We start from the raw sequence: 14671 nt of genomic DNA, 5'->3' as shown, positions 1-14671 counted from the left end.
TGAGTAATGCGAGTGTTTGTCTTCATGTGTGAGTGGGAATAGGTCTTGTAACAGTGTCAGAGTGACTCACACCAACCCAGTATTTTGCATGACGGCAAACACAGCAGCACACACGCGCACATGCACACGCACCCACACACATTTAGCTGGCTCTTGTAAAAATCTAATTTCCTATCCTCTATGGTCTCACCATGTGCAACCCCCAAAGTGTGTCGCCCTCATTTGTTCACAGCCCCCACCTCTACTGCTCCTTGGCTTACAATCCCCTCCTCTCCTCTCCTCTCCTCTCCACCCTGCCATCCTCAGGAAAAACAAATACTAGCAGTCAGCGAGCAGAAAACAAACATGGAGGTAAACAGAAAGCAAATTTTTCTTCTTTCTAAATAAAAGTGATCTATTAAAAGGACAGCTGTAGTCTCGTCTCATTCCTAATACACATCGGTGATAAAAGTACAAAGGGGACACTCTCTAAACTGTTACCACGCTGACTTGATTAATGTCTGCTGTCCTACATAACTTTTTTGTAACCATCCACAACAAAACACATTTAATCTCATTCACGTGTTCACTTGTTTACCAGCAAATTGAGTTTGCCTCCCACATGGAAGCATGCCCGTCCCCTACAAATACACACGCATTGCACAGACCTTATTCAATAAGAGTATAAAACTTTAAATTAGCCTGTATATACATTTACAGGATAATTGAAAGTTTGTGATCTACAAAGTCAGACCTCAGAGTCTTTGAGGACACAGATGTAAGGACTGCATCACGCCTGGAGCCAATTTCTGTCCCTGTGTAGATCCGAATGAACTGAACTACACTCCTCTCACCACAAGGTTATGGGAGAGGAAACTCAAAACTGTTGCTCTGTTTGGTTAACATAAGTGGAGGCACTGCCAAATTAAGACCAATGGGTCAGAGTGAAAAATAAACAACTTACAAAGATCCCATGTGTGAAACTCAATGCACCTGCTAATCGGTCAGGTTTGGGTCAACTGTGATTACCATCAAACAGTGAAAGTGCCATGAAAAAAAATTATCCTCCATTTTCTTTAAATGTCCGTGTTGTTTGAAAAACTGCCCATCTTCAAAGCACTGCCTCGATTCGGAAAATCAGCGTGGTACTGAACTAAAGCTGAACTTACTGAGCCACGCATGCAAAAGATGCACATGGGTCCCAGTGGGTGTGTAACTTGGCCTCAAAACCACAAATGGAGCATCTCTAGGGATGTGGGTTCAGCAATATCACCATAAAAACCCAGACAGATCTTTCTCAGGGGAGATGATGTAGACTAGTTCAGTCACTCATTCACACTTTCACCACACAAACTCACTCAGCCATTTTCCCCTCTGTCCTACATTGCAAAAACATTGGTCTAGTGACCTAAACAACTCCTCAGGATTGGGGACAGCCCACATCAACAACGTCTAATTCTAATTAAAAGAAAAGCAAAAACAGCTCGGCAACAAATGATCTATTTTTCCATTACTTCATAATGTAAAAAAAACTAAACAAAAATATGCTTCAGGTAGCCAGAAGAAAGGCTTGTGATAACAATGCATCCAGAACAATGAAGCAGGTTTTGCTTTCAGGTGTCAGGTATCCTGACCAATAACAATCTTCATGTCCTCAGGCTAGCGCTCTCTCTCTAGTTTTGTCACCTTCACTCACACAAGTCTGTGATCCTGGAGTTAATTCATCACCCAAGGCACCTAGATTATTTCCATTAAAAGGTGCATGACAACAAAGACAGAGGGTGTGATGGAACACTGTTGAGCTTGGCAACAAATAAAGAAATAACTTCCACCACTTTGTGGGTTGGATTGAATTAAAGAGCAGCACTGATTTACAGCTATACTCCTGCTGGAAAATATGCCATGTGAAGCAGCGCTTTGCAGCCTATTTCTGCCATTTAGTCAAAAAGAGCATTGAGTTAACTCATTAAGACTGAAAACAACATGTGTGTATGTCCCATCACATGTTTTACATGCTGTTGCCTTTAAAGATAAGTGAAAAAGAGGTAAAGTCTGACCTAAAGCATCACTGACACATTGTCTTTTAAAGCCTTGTTTCTCAGCCTCTGTAGAATAATAACTTTAGCGCTTTCTATCTGCTGACATTTTTAGAAAGCTTGGTTTTACAAGGTTAAATTAGTTTAAACTGATCTACAGCTGATCTATAGTGCCAGATGGGGTTTGACATATGGGCTACAGCCATTTCTAGTTGCTTCCAGTTAATCCAATCTGATAGGCTTTTAATAGTTTTTTTTTTTTTAAAAAGGAAAGCCAATAACATCGGTTGATTTGCAAAGGTTGTTTATCCTGGCTGACAAACACAGCTTATGCTGCTCATTTAGGCATCACTGATGATCCCTAATGACGATAAGTCCTACATTTACCAATAAGCACATGACTTGACCAGTTCAAAGAGCATGTCAGGCTGATAATAAAGAGACATTAGATTTGAGAAAAAGTACTGGTTATTCCCAAAAAAAAAACGGTGTATCATTAATAATACACATCACACATTGTTATTGTAAATATAGTATTCATTCAAAGCTCTCTGCCTTAAATGTGTGTATTTTCTTTGTGTTAGATTTCATGACTTTTAAACATATGTAAGGTGTCTTTGAGCACCCTTTAAATGCACGATATGAATAAAATATATTATCATTGTATTGTTATTATTATTTATATTTAAGTGTTTTATCCTATTTATCATATGTTTTGCCCTGTTTTCTGTTTTTGCTGCTACCCTCTCTGTGCAACTGTGTCTTTTTGAATGTCCTCCATAGGGAAATAACGAAAGTGCATCTTATCTTGTCAAGATGAATCAGGCATCATCAGTTAGATTTCTATCAACAGATTTCTTCATGCACATACTGAGTTAAAACAGCAGACAAGAACACAATATAGTTGAACAGTGTCGCAAATTAGAAAAATAAACTATATCCTTCACCAAAACTGTAGGTTACAAGTAAAATGTAGCACAATATATGTACTTTTAAGAAAAGTAGGTAGAAGTGCGTGTGGAAAGCGGCTGAGTAAATGCTACTCGGCGTTAGTGAGAAGAGATGAAAGAAAGACAAAACGTACCTTTTGATTCCCATTCAGTGCGCAGTTATCACGAACGAAAATCAACCCTCTTCTTGATAAATTAAAGTAACGCGTCCTCACAAAACGTCAAGTTAAAAAAAGCAACGGAATAAACAGTTCAACTACAAAAGAGCCAGTCACTGGGCTGCTGTTCGTCTCTCTCCTCAACAATGAGACGAAAACCAAACACTCTCCACTCTGAGGAGAAAAGTTCACAGATTTACCATCCACGAGCCGGAGTCAAGGACCGTACCACCTACTGCAGCAGGAGGAGGGGTTTAGAGGTTTGGGATTTACGAGTGAAAACAATTTTAATTACAAGCGAGAGACCCAGAGTCTCGCCCGAACTGCGTGTCTGCAAAATAACAAGTACAAGAGTAAAGGGCACCACTGATAGTTATAAAAATGCTAATGTAACCTGACAGTGTCGTTCACGATCACCCCCCAGTCTCCAAGTTGGGTTAAAAAAACAAGAGATAGTGAGACACTCAGTGGACGCCCCCCCGGCTTTTCTTTGTCTACTTACCTAGTTTCCTTCTTTTTCTTTAAAAATACCTTAGACGAATGTAAGCCCAAACCTTCTGTCAATAAAGAGCGACTTAAATCTTAGTGAAAGAGCTGGATATAATATATCTGGATGATAATCTGTTTCAAAAGCAACAATGTGACTACAAATAGAAAACAATAGATAGGAGATGGATAAAGATTATGGGTGTGTTGAGACACATTGACTGAGCTGAGACAAATGGAGAGGAATTTGGAAAGGGAAGATAACACAGAAAACACACACACAAACCTCTGGGTAAAACCTTTGCCCCACCAGCCCCAGTCGGGGGTCTGTCCTACTCTAGTTTCTTTTAGGTAATTTGTTATTTTCATTCATTCAAGACACAATATACAAGAACCCAGACAGGGTGCCCACTGTGAAAGTGGCTATTAAGAGTAGCTGGGATATTGAGTTTTATAGGCTACCTAAGGTCTGCTGACACAAGAACTGAAATGCAGTACACAGGAACAGATCAGAAACAGATGCTATCCACTTAATAGCTTTTGTAAACCACATTAGAGAGAGAATTTAACAAGGTAGTAGTATTTGTTTGTTAGTGCTGTTATTGGCCCAGTGACTTTTGATTGGGATTATTTTTTTTCCTTTTATGTTATATATGAACATATTGTGTGAAGCGAGTAACTGGAAATTGTTGCAGTGAGCTAGGAGTGAAGCTGATGTTACTCCAGGTCAATTCCCAAACCCAGAACAGATCACTTCCTAAACAGAAGTAATCATCTCCAGACTGTCCTGTGGTGTATACTGTCTCTTTCTCTCTGTCTCCCAGTGCCACCAAAAACCCCTTTCAACTCCCCCACGTTCTGTTTAAGTCCTTTCCTCATCCCCTGCTACTTCACAATGCCCCAGCCTTTTGCGAGTTGACGTGCCAACATGATGTCAATATTTGAATCAGCCAGGCACAGCTGGAGGATAAATAGGCTTGTCAATTTTTAACTCGGAAAGACCAGGCCACACAGGGTACAATGGCAGAAGAGAAGTGTACACAGAAGGACGGATACACAGAGAGAGAAAAGATGCTCTACTGCACGTTCCTCTAAAATAACAGAGGGGAAAGGAGGAAAGTGACACAGGAGGAAAAGAAATTAAACACAAAGACTTGTGACTGTAGCTGCAAAAATCCAGGAGAAAGAAGACAGACAGACAGACAGACAAGAGATAAACTGATCAAGACTACTGGAGAATAATGAGACACGTGGGCAGGGATAGACAGAAAGATAGCAGAGGAGAGACAGTGGAATTTGGGAGGGTGCTATGTGTGTGTGTGTGTGCGTACCTGGTATTCCTGATGTTGTGGGGACCTGAATCTAAATCTGGGACTTGTCTTCTTTATGGGGACAAAAATCAAGTCCCCATCATTTTATGGTGAAGACATGTTATGCTGAGGTTAGGTTAAGGTCATGGTTAGGATTAGACCAGTAGTAATTATGGTTAAGGTTAGAGTAAGTCTCAAGGAAATGACTGTAAGTCGAGGCAATGTCCTCTGAAGTCATGGAAACCTGTGTGTGTGAGTGCATGTGTGTGTGTGTGTGAGCGGGCACAAGCGTGTGTGTATTTTGCCAGTTTTCTGCAGTCGAATACATCAGCATTTAAGAAATAGTGTATCCTCCACTTTCTGGGAGCTCTGACTCATTGTAGCAGCTCACTGTTGTAAATCATGAGTAAATTAAAACCAAACCAGAAATGCTCACATACATAGGAAAACGTACACACGCACACACACACACACACACGCCTATACATCTATGTGCAAATACACACATATACTTGGTGTTTCCATGCAGAATGTCATTACAGTTAACTGTACCCACATGACTCATACACACACATACTAGAGGAATGCACATTACCCAAACCACAAATTAACCTCCCTCTCTTTCTCTCTCGCACTCTCTCTCTCCCTCTCCCCCTCTCTACAGTATGCACAAAAGATGCAATAGAATAAGCAGTTTTTATTCACCTTTTCTATTAATGACCAGTAGGTGGCAACATATCAAAGCCTGTGCTGTTAAATGTGTTCTTACCCTGCGTGAGTGGTGTAGGCACAGAGACCTGGACTCCATCCAAACTGCAAAGATTACCGCAGGGGTCCAGGGTCACCACACCACCTGTTATAGTGTCAAGACAAAAAGGCTCAGCTTTACTGAAAGCTTGAGTTCATTTCACACTGTCCACTATTCGTGACACCATGACAAATTACACAAAAGTAAACATGTGTGACATCACATTTGATTACAATAACACATGGTTATCACCCAGTGAAGTGGTTTTACGTCAACTCTTTGCAAGTCTGATTAAATGTTTCTGAATATAACACATTCATTGTTTGATTAAAGGTAAAAATTAAGATTAAAAGCCCTGTTGGCAATTGAATAAAACAGTTGAGGACTTTGGCTATGTGAAGAACAATGAGCTAAAATGTATAACGTTGCCAATATTTAATATATTTTTTAATTGAACTATTTGCTTTTGCTTAGTTTGTTTGCTATTTTGATTGTTTGGGTTTTACTTTATTGTCGAGAGCTTTATAAATTAAATAAAAAGCTGTAAACGCAAATAAAGATTCTGTAGATTAAGGAGGAATTATTTGGCCCATGCACATTTTGCAATGAAAACAATTACAATTTAATAAAGAAATGTAGAATACACTTCACATTCACCTTCATTGAAGATGAGACAGTGCTCTGCTGCGATGCCAGGCCCTTGGATCGTGATATCTTGAGGAATGGGTGCATCATCCCGGCCTATGCGGGTCACACCTGGAACATAAAGAAGGACATGCATGACTGGAACAAGCCTGTGTAGAACTAATAACTCTTTGACAGCATATTTTACAAGTGAAATCTAATCTCACGTCTTTGCGAACTTGCACGGTAGCCTGTGATTTAAAGGGCGTTGCGTAACTATCAATTTTAACAGGTTATTCTTCTTCAGTGGACACATTGTGGGGGGAAAATTAGAGAGTTCTACTAAAATGGCAGGTACACATTGTTGGCATTCCTCAGTGAAATGGAAAGACACGCCAAGATGGGAGACTGGGAACGTGTGCTGGAAGTTTATATAACAAACTCTACATCACTATTTTCAGGGTGCAATTTGTCAAAATTATTATTTGACCACTATATTTCAGAGGAGTATTGTGGATTTTAGCCTTTAAGTTGATTGCAGGTTTTGCCCTCAACATAAGACGGACTCATGAAACCACACAGAGTGAGTCATCACAGCTGTTTGGGTTGTTGGGTTAGTGTAGTATTTTCATCATTTTTGCATGGTTGACTGTGGGAAGTGGGGTAGTAGTAGGGTTTTCCAATAAAAATAAACAGACTTAAACCATAGATGTGAATGTAACTTGAGTTAATATTGATTTTCAGTCCTACTGTGTGACTCCCTGTCTTCCTCGACTTTATAATGAGCCTTTCCCACTTCTCACACATCTCCAGTAACAACAAAAATCAGCTGATGGGTCGGCAGTGAGAGAGAGAGAGAGAGAGAGAGAGAGGGGAAATAGATAAGAGAAGGAAAATCTCATAGATGTTTTACATGACTGTGAAAAATGAACTTGAAGTAAGATTTACCTTCTTTCAATGGCAACAGTGTGATGGCCACACTCAGCCTCCCACTGCCCAAGCTCACCAGATGAGGCGTAGCTGTCTGGACCTTCAGCCCCTTTCCTGTGTCGATCATGTCCAGAGGTGGAGACTACACATACCAGTCACAGTGGAAAGATCAGTTTTGCAAAGCATCTCTGTTTGTGTTTGGTGTGTGTGTATGTGTGTGTGTGTGTGTGTGTGTGTTTATTTTGCTTTACCTTTAATTCAGTGGGAGACATTTGATCTGATTCTGGTTGGAGCAACATCTCAGAGTCCTGCAGCAGTAAAGATGGAGAAAGCACATCATGTGAAATTGTGGTAATCTTGACACACATGCAAGGACACACAATGTTGCATACATAAGTCACATATATTACACGGAGCTGCACAGATATGCATGGCCATACATAGCAACACTAATTTGTACTTAAAGAAAAACTGCATGGCATGCTCCCACATGAGAGGAGCTCTCCGTGTGAAAGTCATCCAAGGAGAACGAGCCACCTCAGATGAAAAATACAAACACAAACACCAACAGAGGCTAGCTTTAGGAAAGATAATTGTACTTAGACACTTCGTTGTTAAAATGTTATTAATTTAGGTGTGTAGATGTGCAAATATGTTGATCTTTCACACCAAAATATCTGATCTTGCGGCATAATAATGTAGTATTAGTCCAAGTTCTCACACCACTTGGTTAAGGTTGAGGAAAACTGTCTTTTAACTAAAAAAATATTCTAACAGAACTCATTAACATGTACACTCATGATAAATGCAGTGTGTGTGGAGAAAAAGGTGAATGTTATGAATGTGATCCATCCTATCATTATATTTCCCACATAACATACAGTATATGATGTTGCACTTTAGCTGTGTACAAATATATATTCTTTTGGGAATTTACAGCAAGACGTTTCAAAGAAGGAAAGATCTAGGACGACATAAGGGAGCTGAAGATAGAGTTGTGTCAAACAATAAGAAGAATGAAAACACAGCGAGATAAAATGAGACAAAATCAGAACTGCCTCAACAGAAGACTGTGTGTTCGAGTAAACACACTCACATCCAGTGTCAAGGACAACCCCTGCCTTACCCTGCAATTCAAACAGCCAAAAACAATCCTGCAAGCCTCTATTTGTGTGTGTATAAACAACCAGCTGGAGGAGTTAAATGCTTCTCACCAAAGCACAGATGATTGCAGCGTACAGGAAACCACCCAAACCACATCTCTTTAAGCACCTTCTATCATCCCTTTCCTTCCTTTCTCTTCCATCTCCTTGTTATCCTCCCCACACTCACTATCTAATTTCTTTAATTTGGTTTCCCTTCCTGTTGCTTAAGTACTCTTCAGCTTCTTCAGCAAACTGATTACTCCTCGTCGCCTATATGTTCACTCTCTTTGCGCCGCATCCCCGTGCCTTTTCATTCCCCACTCTTTTTTCTGTCTTTCCTCCAATCTACCAGCAGAGGAAGCTCAAATTAAAGCCAGCTTCCTACCACTTCCTCGAATTCAGTACCAGCTTCCTTACTGAGCTCACTTCCTTTGCTGCTTTGACACCCTCATTGCCTTCTAACACACACCCCACCACCACCACCACCACAAGTAAAGTCACACATCAGCTCTTTTTGTTATCACATGAAGATACGAGGCCCTGCATTCCACAGCGGGTTTCTTTTCCATCACTGGTGTAGACAAAGCAAACACACCATGTATGATGGCAACATCAGCTGGACAAATGCTGTGAAGACCACATGAGATATTGAGGGAAAAGTCAAATGTTTAAGTTTGTTGTGAGAAGACTTTTTCTTCCATTCCTCTCTCTCCATTCTCTCCAGGTTCCTTGACCTATCCCTAACCTCCTTTCATTATTTGTCTGTTCCTCTTCATTGTGTCTCTGTCGTTCTCTGCCCCCCCTCCTTCTTTCTCCAGGTGAACTCCAGCCTGGGCAGGTCAAGACAAGTCTCTGGCCTTGTTTTACTCTAGTTAAAGCAGAGCAGTGAGGTGTGTCAAGATTTCCAGCTGAGATTTACCATAATGTCAGGTTCAAACACCAAACCTGATGCTATCAGGGCTTTTGGACTATACTGGATTTTAAAGTCTACACTGTTGTTAGCATACAATCTATGTCAAACAAGCGTGACTGGCAACTGATCAGAGCATGTCGTCAACATTATCAATCATTTCTCGCTAACAGAGACATTTTTGTTCAGGAATGAACACAAATCCTACTTCAGACACCTGGCAGCTATTAAATGTGCTGTGTTACATTAGGATGATTCCTCGTCTGGTATTTTTCAGACGTACCTGCATTTACTTTCTTTATGGATTTATGTTTACTATTTTTAGCCAACAAATAAATATTTGAAACATACAAATCATACTGACTTTTAAAAATCATACTCAGCCAAGTGCATTGCACAGCTAGGATGGAGACGGATACAAAGGTCTTTTGTGTGTGAACCAGTGTTTAGTGCAGCAGTGACGCATGTGCCTGAAATTATATTAAAAGATTATACTTGTAATTTCATGGCAAAAACTCAGCAGTGCTCTTGTGCAACACAATCTGGGAAAAGAGGCATTCTTATGTAATCGATACAAGGAACGAGGCAGTCGGGTCCAACGAAAGTACAAGAGGTATCTTCAACATTTCATCACAAACTCGCTCATGATTTCAAAAGTTTTTTCTTCCTTTTATGGGAAATTTGAACAAAGGCAATTTTCAGGCAGCGGTGTGACCTACTTTTACCTATAATCCCAAATCTGGTGTAAATCTGAATTTGTCTGGCAAAAATAACTTCGCAAACACACAATGGGTTTTTAAAATCACAAGGACTCCAGCAGAGACAGTGAATGCATCCACACACTGTCTTTGATCCCATCTGTAGAACAGCTGAGTCTCCCCCCCCAAGAAAACAGTATTACTCTGCATCTGCAGGCAGAGAAAGGGACAAGAAAAATATGGACTAATAGGAAAAGGGAAAGTGATGAAAGACAAGAGAGGGGATCCATGAAACACGAAGGAAAGACCCTGCATTCCCAGGCTGCTTCAAGTTATACTTTTATTTGCTTCATCATCTGCTTTCATCTCCCTGTCTACTCCCCTCTCGTGTATTTCCTCTCCATCTGGTTTGTCTTTTCCTCTGTGTTAGTTTTCTCCTGAATTCTCATTTTTGCTGTCTGTCTGTAATGAAGTCTGCATTTTCTTATAAGCACATCCCAGGACATTTGTCATTGTTGTTCATGTCACAGATATGGATTGATTGTCCGCGTTAGTAATGACTGAGTCACTTACATGTGTCACTTTGTGTGTTTTATACACCTGACTACTCTTACTATTTTTCTTTTTTCTCCTTCATCTCGGTATTTCTTACATAGATAATGGTTTCAACGTCAATGTCAGCACAAATTAACAGGCAACAGGGAAACCATCAATATTGCTGTTTTCTTATTTGAAGACTGATGTCTGTTGTTGACCATCTGCTTCTTTGGGGCATGTGGCATGTAGCATGCGGCTGCTTTATTACTCTAGCCTGAGGCTTGTGTGTGTTTCAAAGCAGGCACCTCTTCAAGACGACTGGACACGAGCTGGCTATGAACTTCACAGTGAGATGTGGATGGGAATATTGATAGTGTAATAACAGTGACCCTGACGTCTGACCACCAGATTCTACTCAGTTCATCTGTGAATTTAACTGAACATTTGTACTAACATTGACACAATTCCTTATATATGTTTATAATCATATTGTTGTTACAATGCAAAAAAATAAAAATAAATCAAATCTTTTTCTGAATTTCCTGAAGGAGTTGTTGAAATACCGCTTTGGCAAGAATGGAGAGATCATATATTCATTTGGAGGTCCAGATCAACAGACACTGGTTATGTTTAAAGAACAGGCGCCAGTTTAATTTACTACCCTCTTCAATTGTTAGAGGACAAAAATGTTCACTTCCAAAAACTGTAATAAAAACCATACAGATTAATATTTGCTCCTGCATAAATCTCTTTACCAACTTCAGCCCTGCACAAAACTACCAAGCAGTGAAGCATTTTGAGGACTTTAACCCTCTAAATGCCAATTTGATTTCCATATAACTCATTTTTTATTTATAAATATATTTGTATAATGTAATCAAACGAGCATTTCAAGTTGATCAAAAGATTTAACCCCAAAAAGCAGAAATTTGGACATATTTGTCCAAATGGACAACAATGTCTATAATGAAGCCTGAGGACTAAACAGCAGAGCCCTCAATTGTCTGTTCTTATTATAATAGAAACAAAAAAAGAAAATCAGGATTCATTGTGTGGAGACCAAGTCCATTTAAATGACCTTTGCTTACCACTGACAAGGATAACCAAGTTATATTCTGTAACCAAACTTTTACTATAGCCCATTTTAAAATGTGTAAGGGTCTTTATTTTTCAACAATAATTTATTGTATGTGACATCTCCTGCTCTTATGGGTCTAAGATATGGGTCCATTGATGTATCTTGTGTGCATGTCTGGGTGTTATGTATGCAGAGTAATCATGTGTGTCTGCTTTACCAAAATGTGAGTCAATGGAGTCTCTCGGTTATCACGGGATCTCCTTCCTATTTATCTTTGTCCTTCTTTTCGCCGATACAAAGCCAAAACACGTCTCTTTTTCTCCATCCCTCTGTTTCTCGCTGACATCCCCTCCCCTCCCCTTACATTCCAGTGCTACCCTCTCCTCCTCCCACCTGACAAAGCCAGTATTGTATCACAGATGCTGGATAATACTCACAGTGACCCTCGTATGGAGAGACTCGCTAAAAAGGCTCCGTCTCGATCCCACTACACTTCTTGTTTTGTCGGCAGTGTCTCAAACAAGACTTTAATTAGTTTGATGTGTCGACATAGACGACAATGCAAACTCCTCCCCTTCACCCACACAGACTATAAAACACTGAAGCTGTCATATTTACAGTTGATCCACAAAGGATTCAGACCCCCCTCACACTTTTTTTTCACATTTTGCCCAAATAATGATGAAGCAAACTGGAAAAGAAAACACTGAAATATTGACACATATGCATCGATTCACCTTTGGGTTAATTACAGCCTTCATGCCAATCTTTGCACATCTGTATCAGGGGGGTTTTCTTTCTTCATCTCAAGCTCTGGCACGTTGGATATGGGGATGGCCCGTGGGGTTCAAGTCAGGGCACTGGCTGGGCTGTGCAACAAGTTTCCATGTCCAGTGCCACTGAAAAAACATACCTGCAGTCTAATATTCTGAGTGGGATGGTATTAGGTCAGTGACGGGCAGTCTTTTATACTTGTTGTCATATGGAATTGGCTCTACATGTGGTAAAATGAGTTTTAGTGTCACAAAAATTCCAAAAAGGGTCTGAAGTCTTTGTGATTGCATGGAACACACCTTTATCTCCTACCGCTGATTAAAAACAAAGTAATATTAAAACTACACTATGTCATTCTTTTCCATCATTCAGCAAAAGGCAAGATCCTCACAGGAATTCAAGTGTATTGCTGCTGCAAATGACTCAGAGTTTTAAAGTTCTCTTCAAAGTCTGCATCTAACGAAAAGGACCACTATCAACAAATGTTTTGGCTTCAAAGACTCTGGTTAAAGAGGAGAGACATGAAGGGACAGTACACAGACGGCATCACATTAGTCATGTAGCTCACAGGGTCAAATAAACTTCCACTAATTGACTGAAAAGGAAAGATGACGGTCGATTTATGGACTCGCAGATAAAAATAGACCCAAACCAAATATATGGGAGAGACGAGGAGACAAAAGAAAAGGAAATGGATGAAATCACCTCCTATAAAAAAAATGTAGGAAAGATGTAGGAAAGCTGTTCAATAGCTGGCCTTGAAACAAAATGTGATGCAATAGTGTTGAAATAGCACACTGAATTTACTGAACGAATTTACTAACTAAGTCTCCAAAGATATGTTACTGCTGTGTTGTGTATTAGACTGATGACACTCAAGAGCCAGTGCCTCACTTATTCTGATAAACACCATCAATGGTCCCCACTCCTCTGAGAGCACTGAAGAAGTTGTTCAGTTTGTACTCAATCACTTTTGTGAGTCCAGTTATCTTAGCAAAACTACATATAAATAAACTTTCACAGTTACATGGTTGAAAGATTTATTTTAGCGATGTTGCTTCTGTAACTGCGTATCAGCAGGACACAGACAACACACCACATGTTTTCATTCCAGGAGCTAATACAAACCTCAGTCTAGCCAGAGACAACTCGACAGGTATAATGGTTTAAACATCAGTGGATGCAGGACTGCTGCTATAAAGCCACACTGACTCAATTAATACAATATCCACAGTTATAATATACAATATACAATATACAAACACAGATATACAGGCAGATATTACACAACATACTACTTTATATCTATAAATCTGAGATGTGGAACATAGTAGGACTAACAATATTCAAGCTTATTGGCATATTTTAAAGGCACAGTCCTCATGTGGTTAGGGTTATTCAACCTATAGGAGACTGGACGTGTAGTTTTATTCTGTGTGTTTATAATGAAGCAGAATGGAGAATATGTAAACAACCTCAAGAAACTAACACATCTACAAATCCATTTGGATCATATAACAATTGGCTTCTGGGATATTTGAAGTGGACTCACCATTATAGAAGCAGGACTGGCCACTTCTGTCATAATGACCCTGTTGCGCAGCAGCAGCAGCGACTCCAAGTTCCAGGATACTGTGGGCAGAAATGATCCTGTCACTTCTTCCTTTTTGTGATCACAGTTTCCGTCCGCATAGCAGATGCATACTTTCCCCCGTGTACAACCTCTGGATGTTTAGAAGTGATTTTCCTGACCGGCACATGCACACGACGACACACTTCAAACAGAACTCACACACACTCACAGACACACACACACACATACACACACAACCGTAAAAGCCGGCGGCTGCAGCCAAGTGCGACGTGTAGAGGAATGCAACAACAGCTGGAAAGTTGAGCAGGAGAGGGAACAAGGGGAGGGAGTCTCTCTCTCTCTCTCTCTATCCCACTCTCTCTCTCTCTCTCTCACACACACACACACACACACTGCACAAGGTGCAAGTGTTTACACACCACCTACACTTGACCTGTCATTCTAACTGCTTCAAAGGAAGAAGTCTTCAGGGTGTTATAAAAGAGTGGTAGAAAACAAAGAGGGGAAAATGAGAGAGAGAGAGAAAGAATACACTCGTTCAAACTTGACAGTAATGATAATAAAGCACGATAAGAAGAATGTTTGACAAATGATATTACAGCAGGAACGGACAACTCAATAATATTCACTCCGTCCATTCAGACCGCAGGACAAACAAATCTGGCAAACCTCAAGTCACACAGCAGGCAATGAAAGGACTGATAAATCATCATT

General features: G+C 40.1%; 1 protein-coding gene across 5 annotated transcripts in view; it reads right to left on the bottom strand.

The window, feature by feature from the left end:
* Window positions 1-14241, bottom strand: part of phldb2b (pleckstrin homology-like domain, family B, member 2b) — a 36954-nt gene extending 22713 nt beyond the window's left edge. For 4 of the 5 annotated variants that reach the window (XM_044027689.1, XM_044027708.1, XM_044027699.1 and 1 more), the window contains exons 1-5: window positions 13916-14241; window positions 7473-7529; window positions 7240-7363; window positions 6325-6423; window positions 5689-5772 (exon numbers count right to left, since the gene is read on the bottom strand). In XM_044027689.1, the coding sequence (XP_043883624.1) occupies window positions 5689-5772; window positions 6325-6423; window positions 7240-7363; window positions 7473-7529; window positions 13916-13948 (397 nt within the window). In that variant the 5' untranslated portion in view covers window positions 13949-14241. Of the gene's footprint in view, window positions 1-3099; window positions 3310-5688; window positions 5773-6324; window positions 6424-7239; window positions 7364-7472; window positions 7530-13915 lie in introns of those variants that run through there. The other variant, XM_044027726.1, reaches the window with a different exon arrangement.
* Window positions 14242-14671: the final 430 nt, after the last annotated feature.

This window comes from Solea senegalensis, linkage group LG1 (assembly GCF_019176455.1).
Source record: "Solea senegalensis isolate Sse05_10M linkage group LG1, IFAPA_SoseM_1, whole genome shotgun sequence".
In the NCBI taxonomy this organism is placed as follows: domain Eukaryota; kingdom Metazoa; phylum Chordata; class Actinopteri; order Pleuronectiformes; family Soleidae; genus Solea; species Solea senegalensis.
Note: the sequence above shows the minus strand (reverse complement) of the source record. Positions and strands in the feature narration are given on the sequence as shown.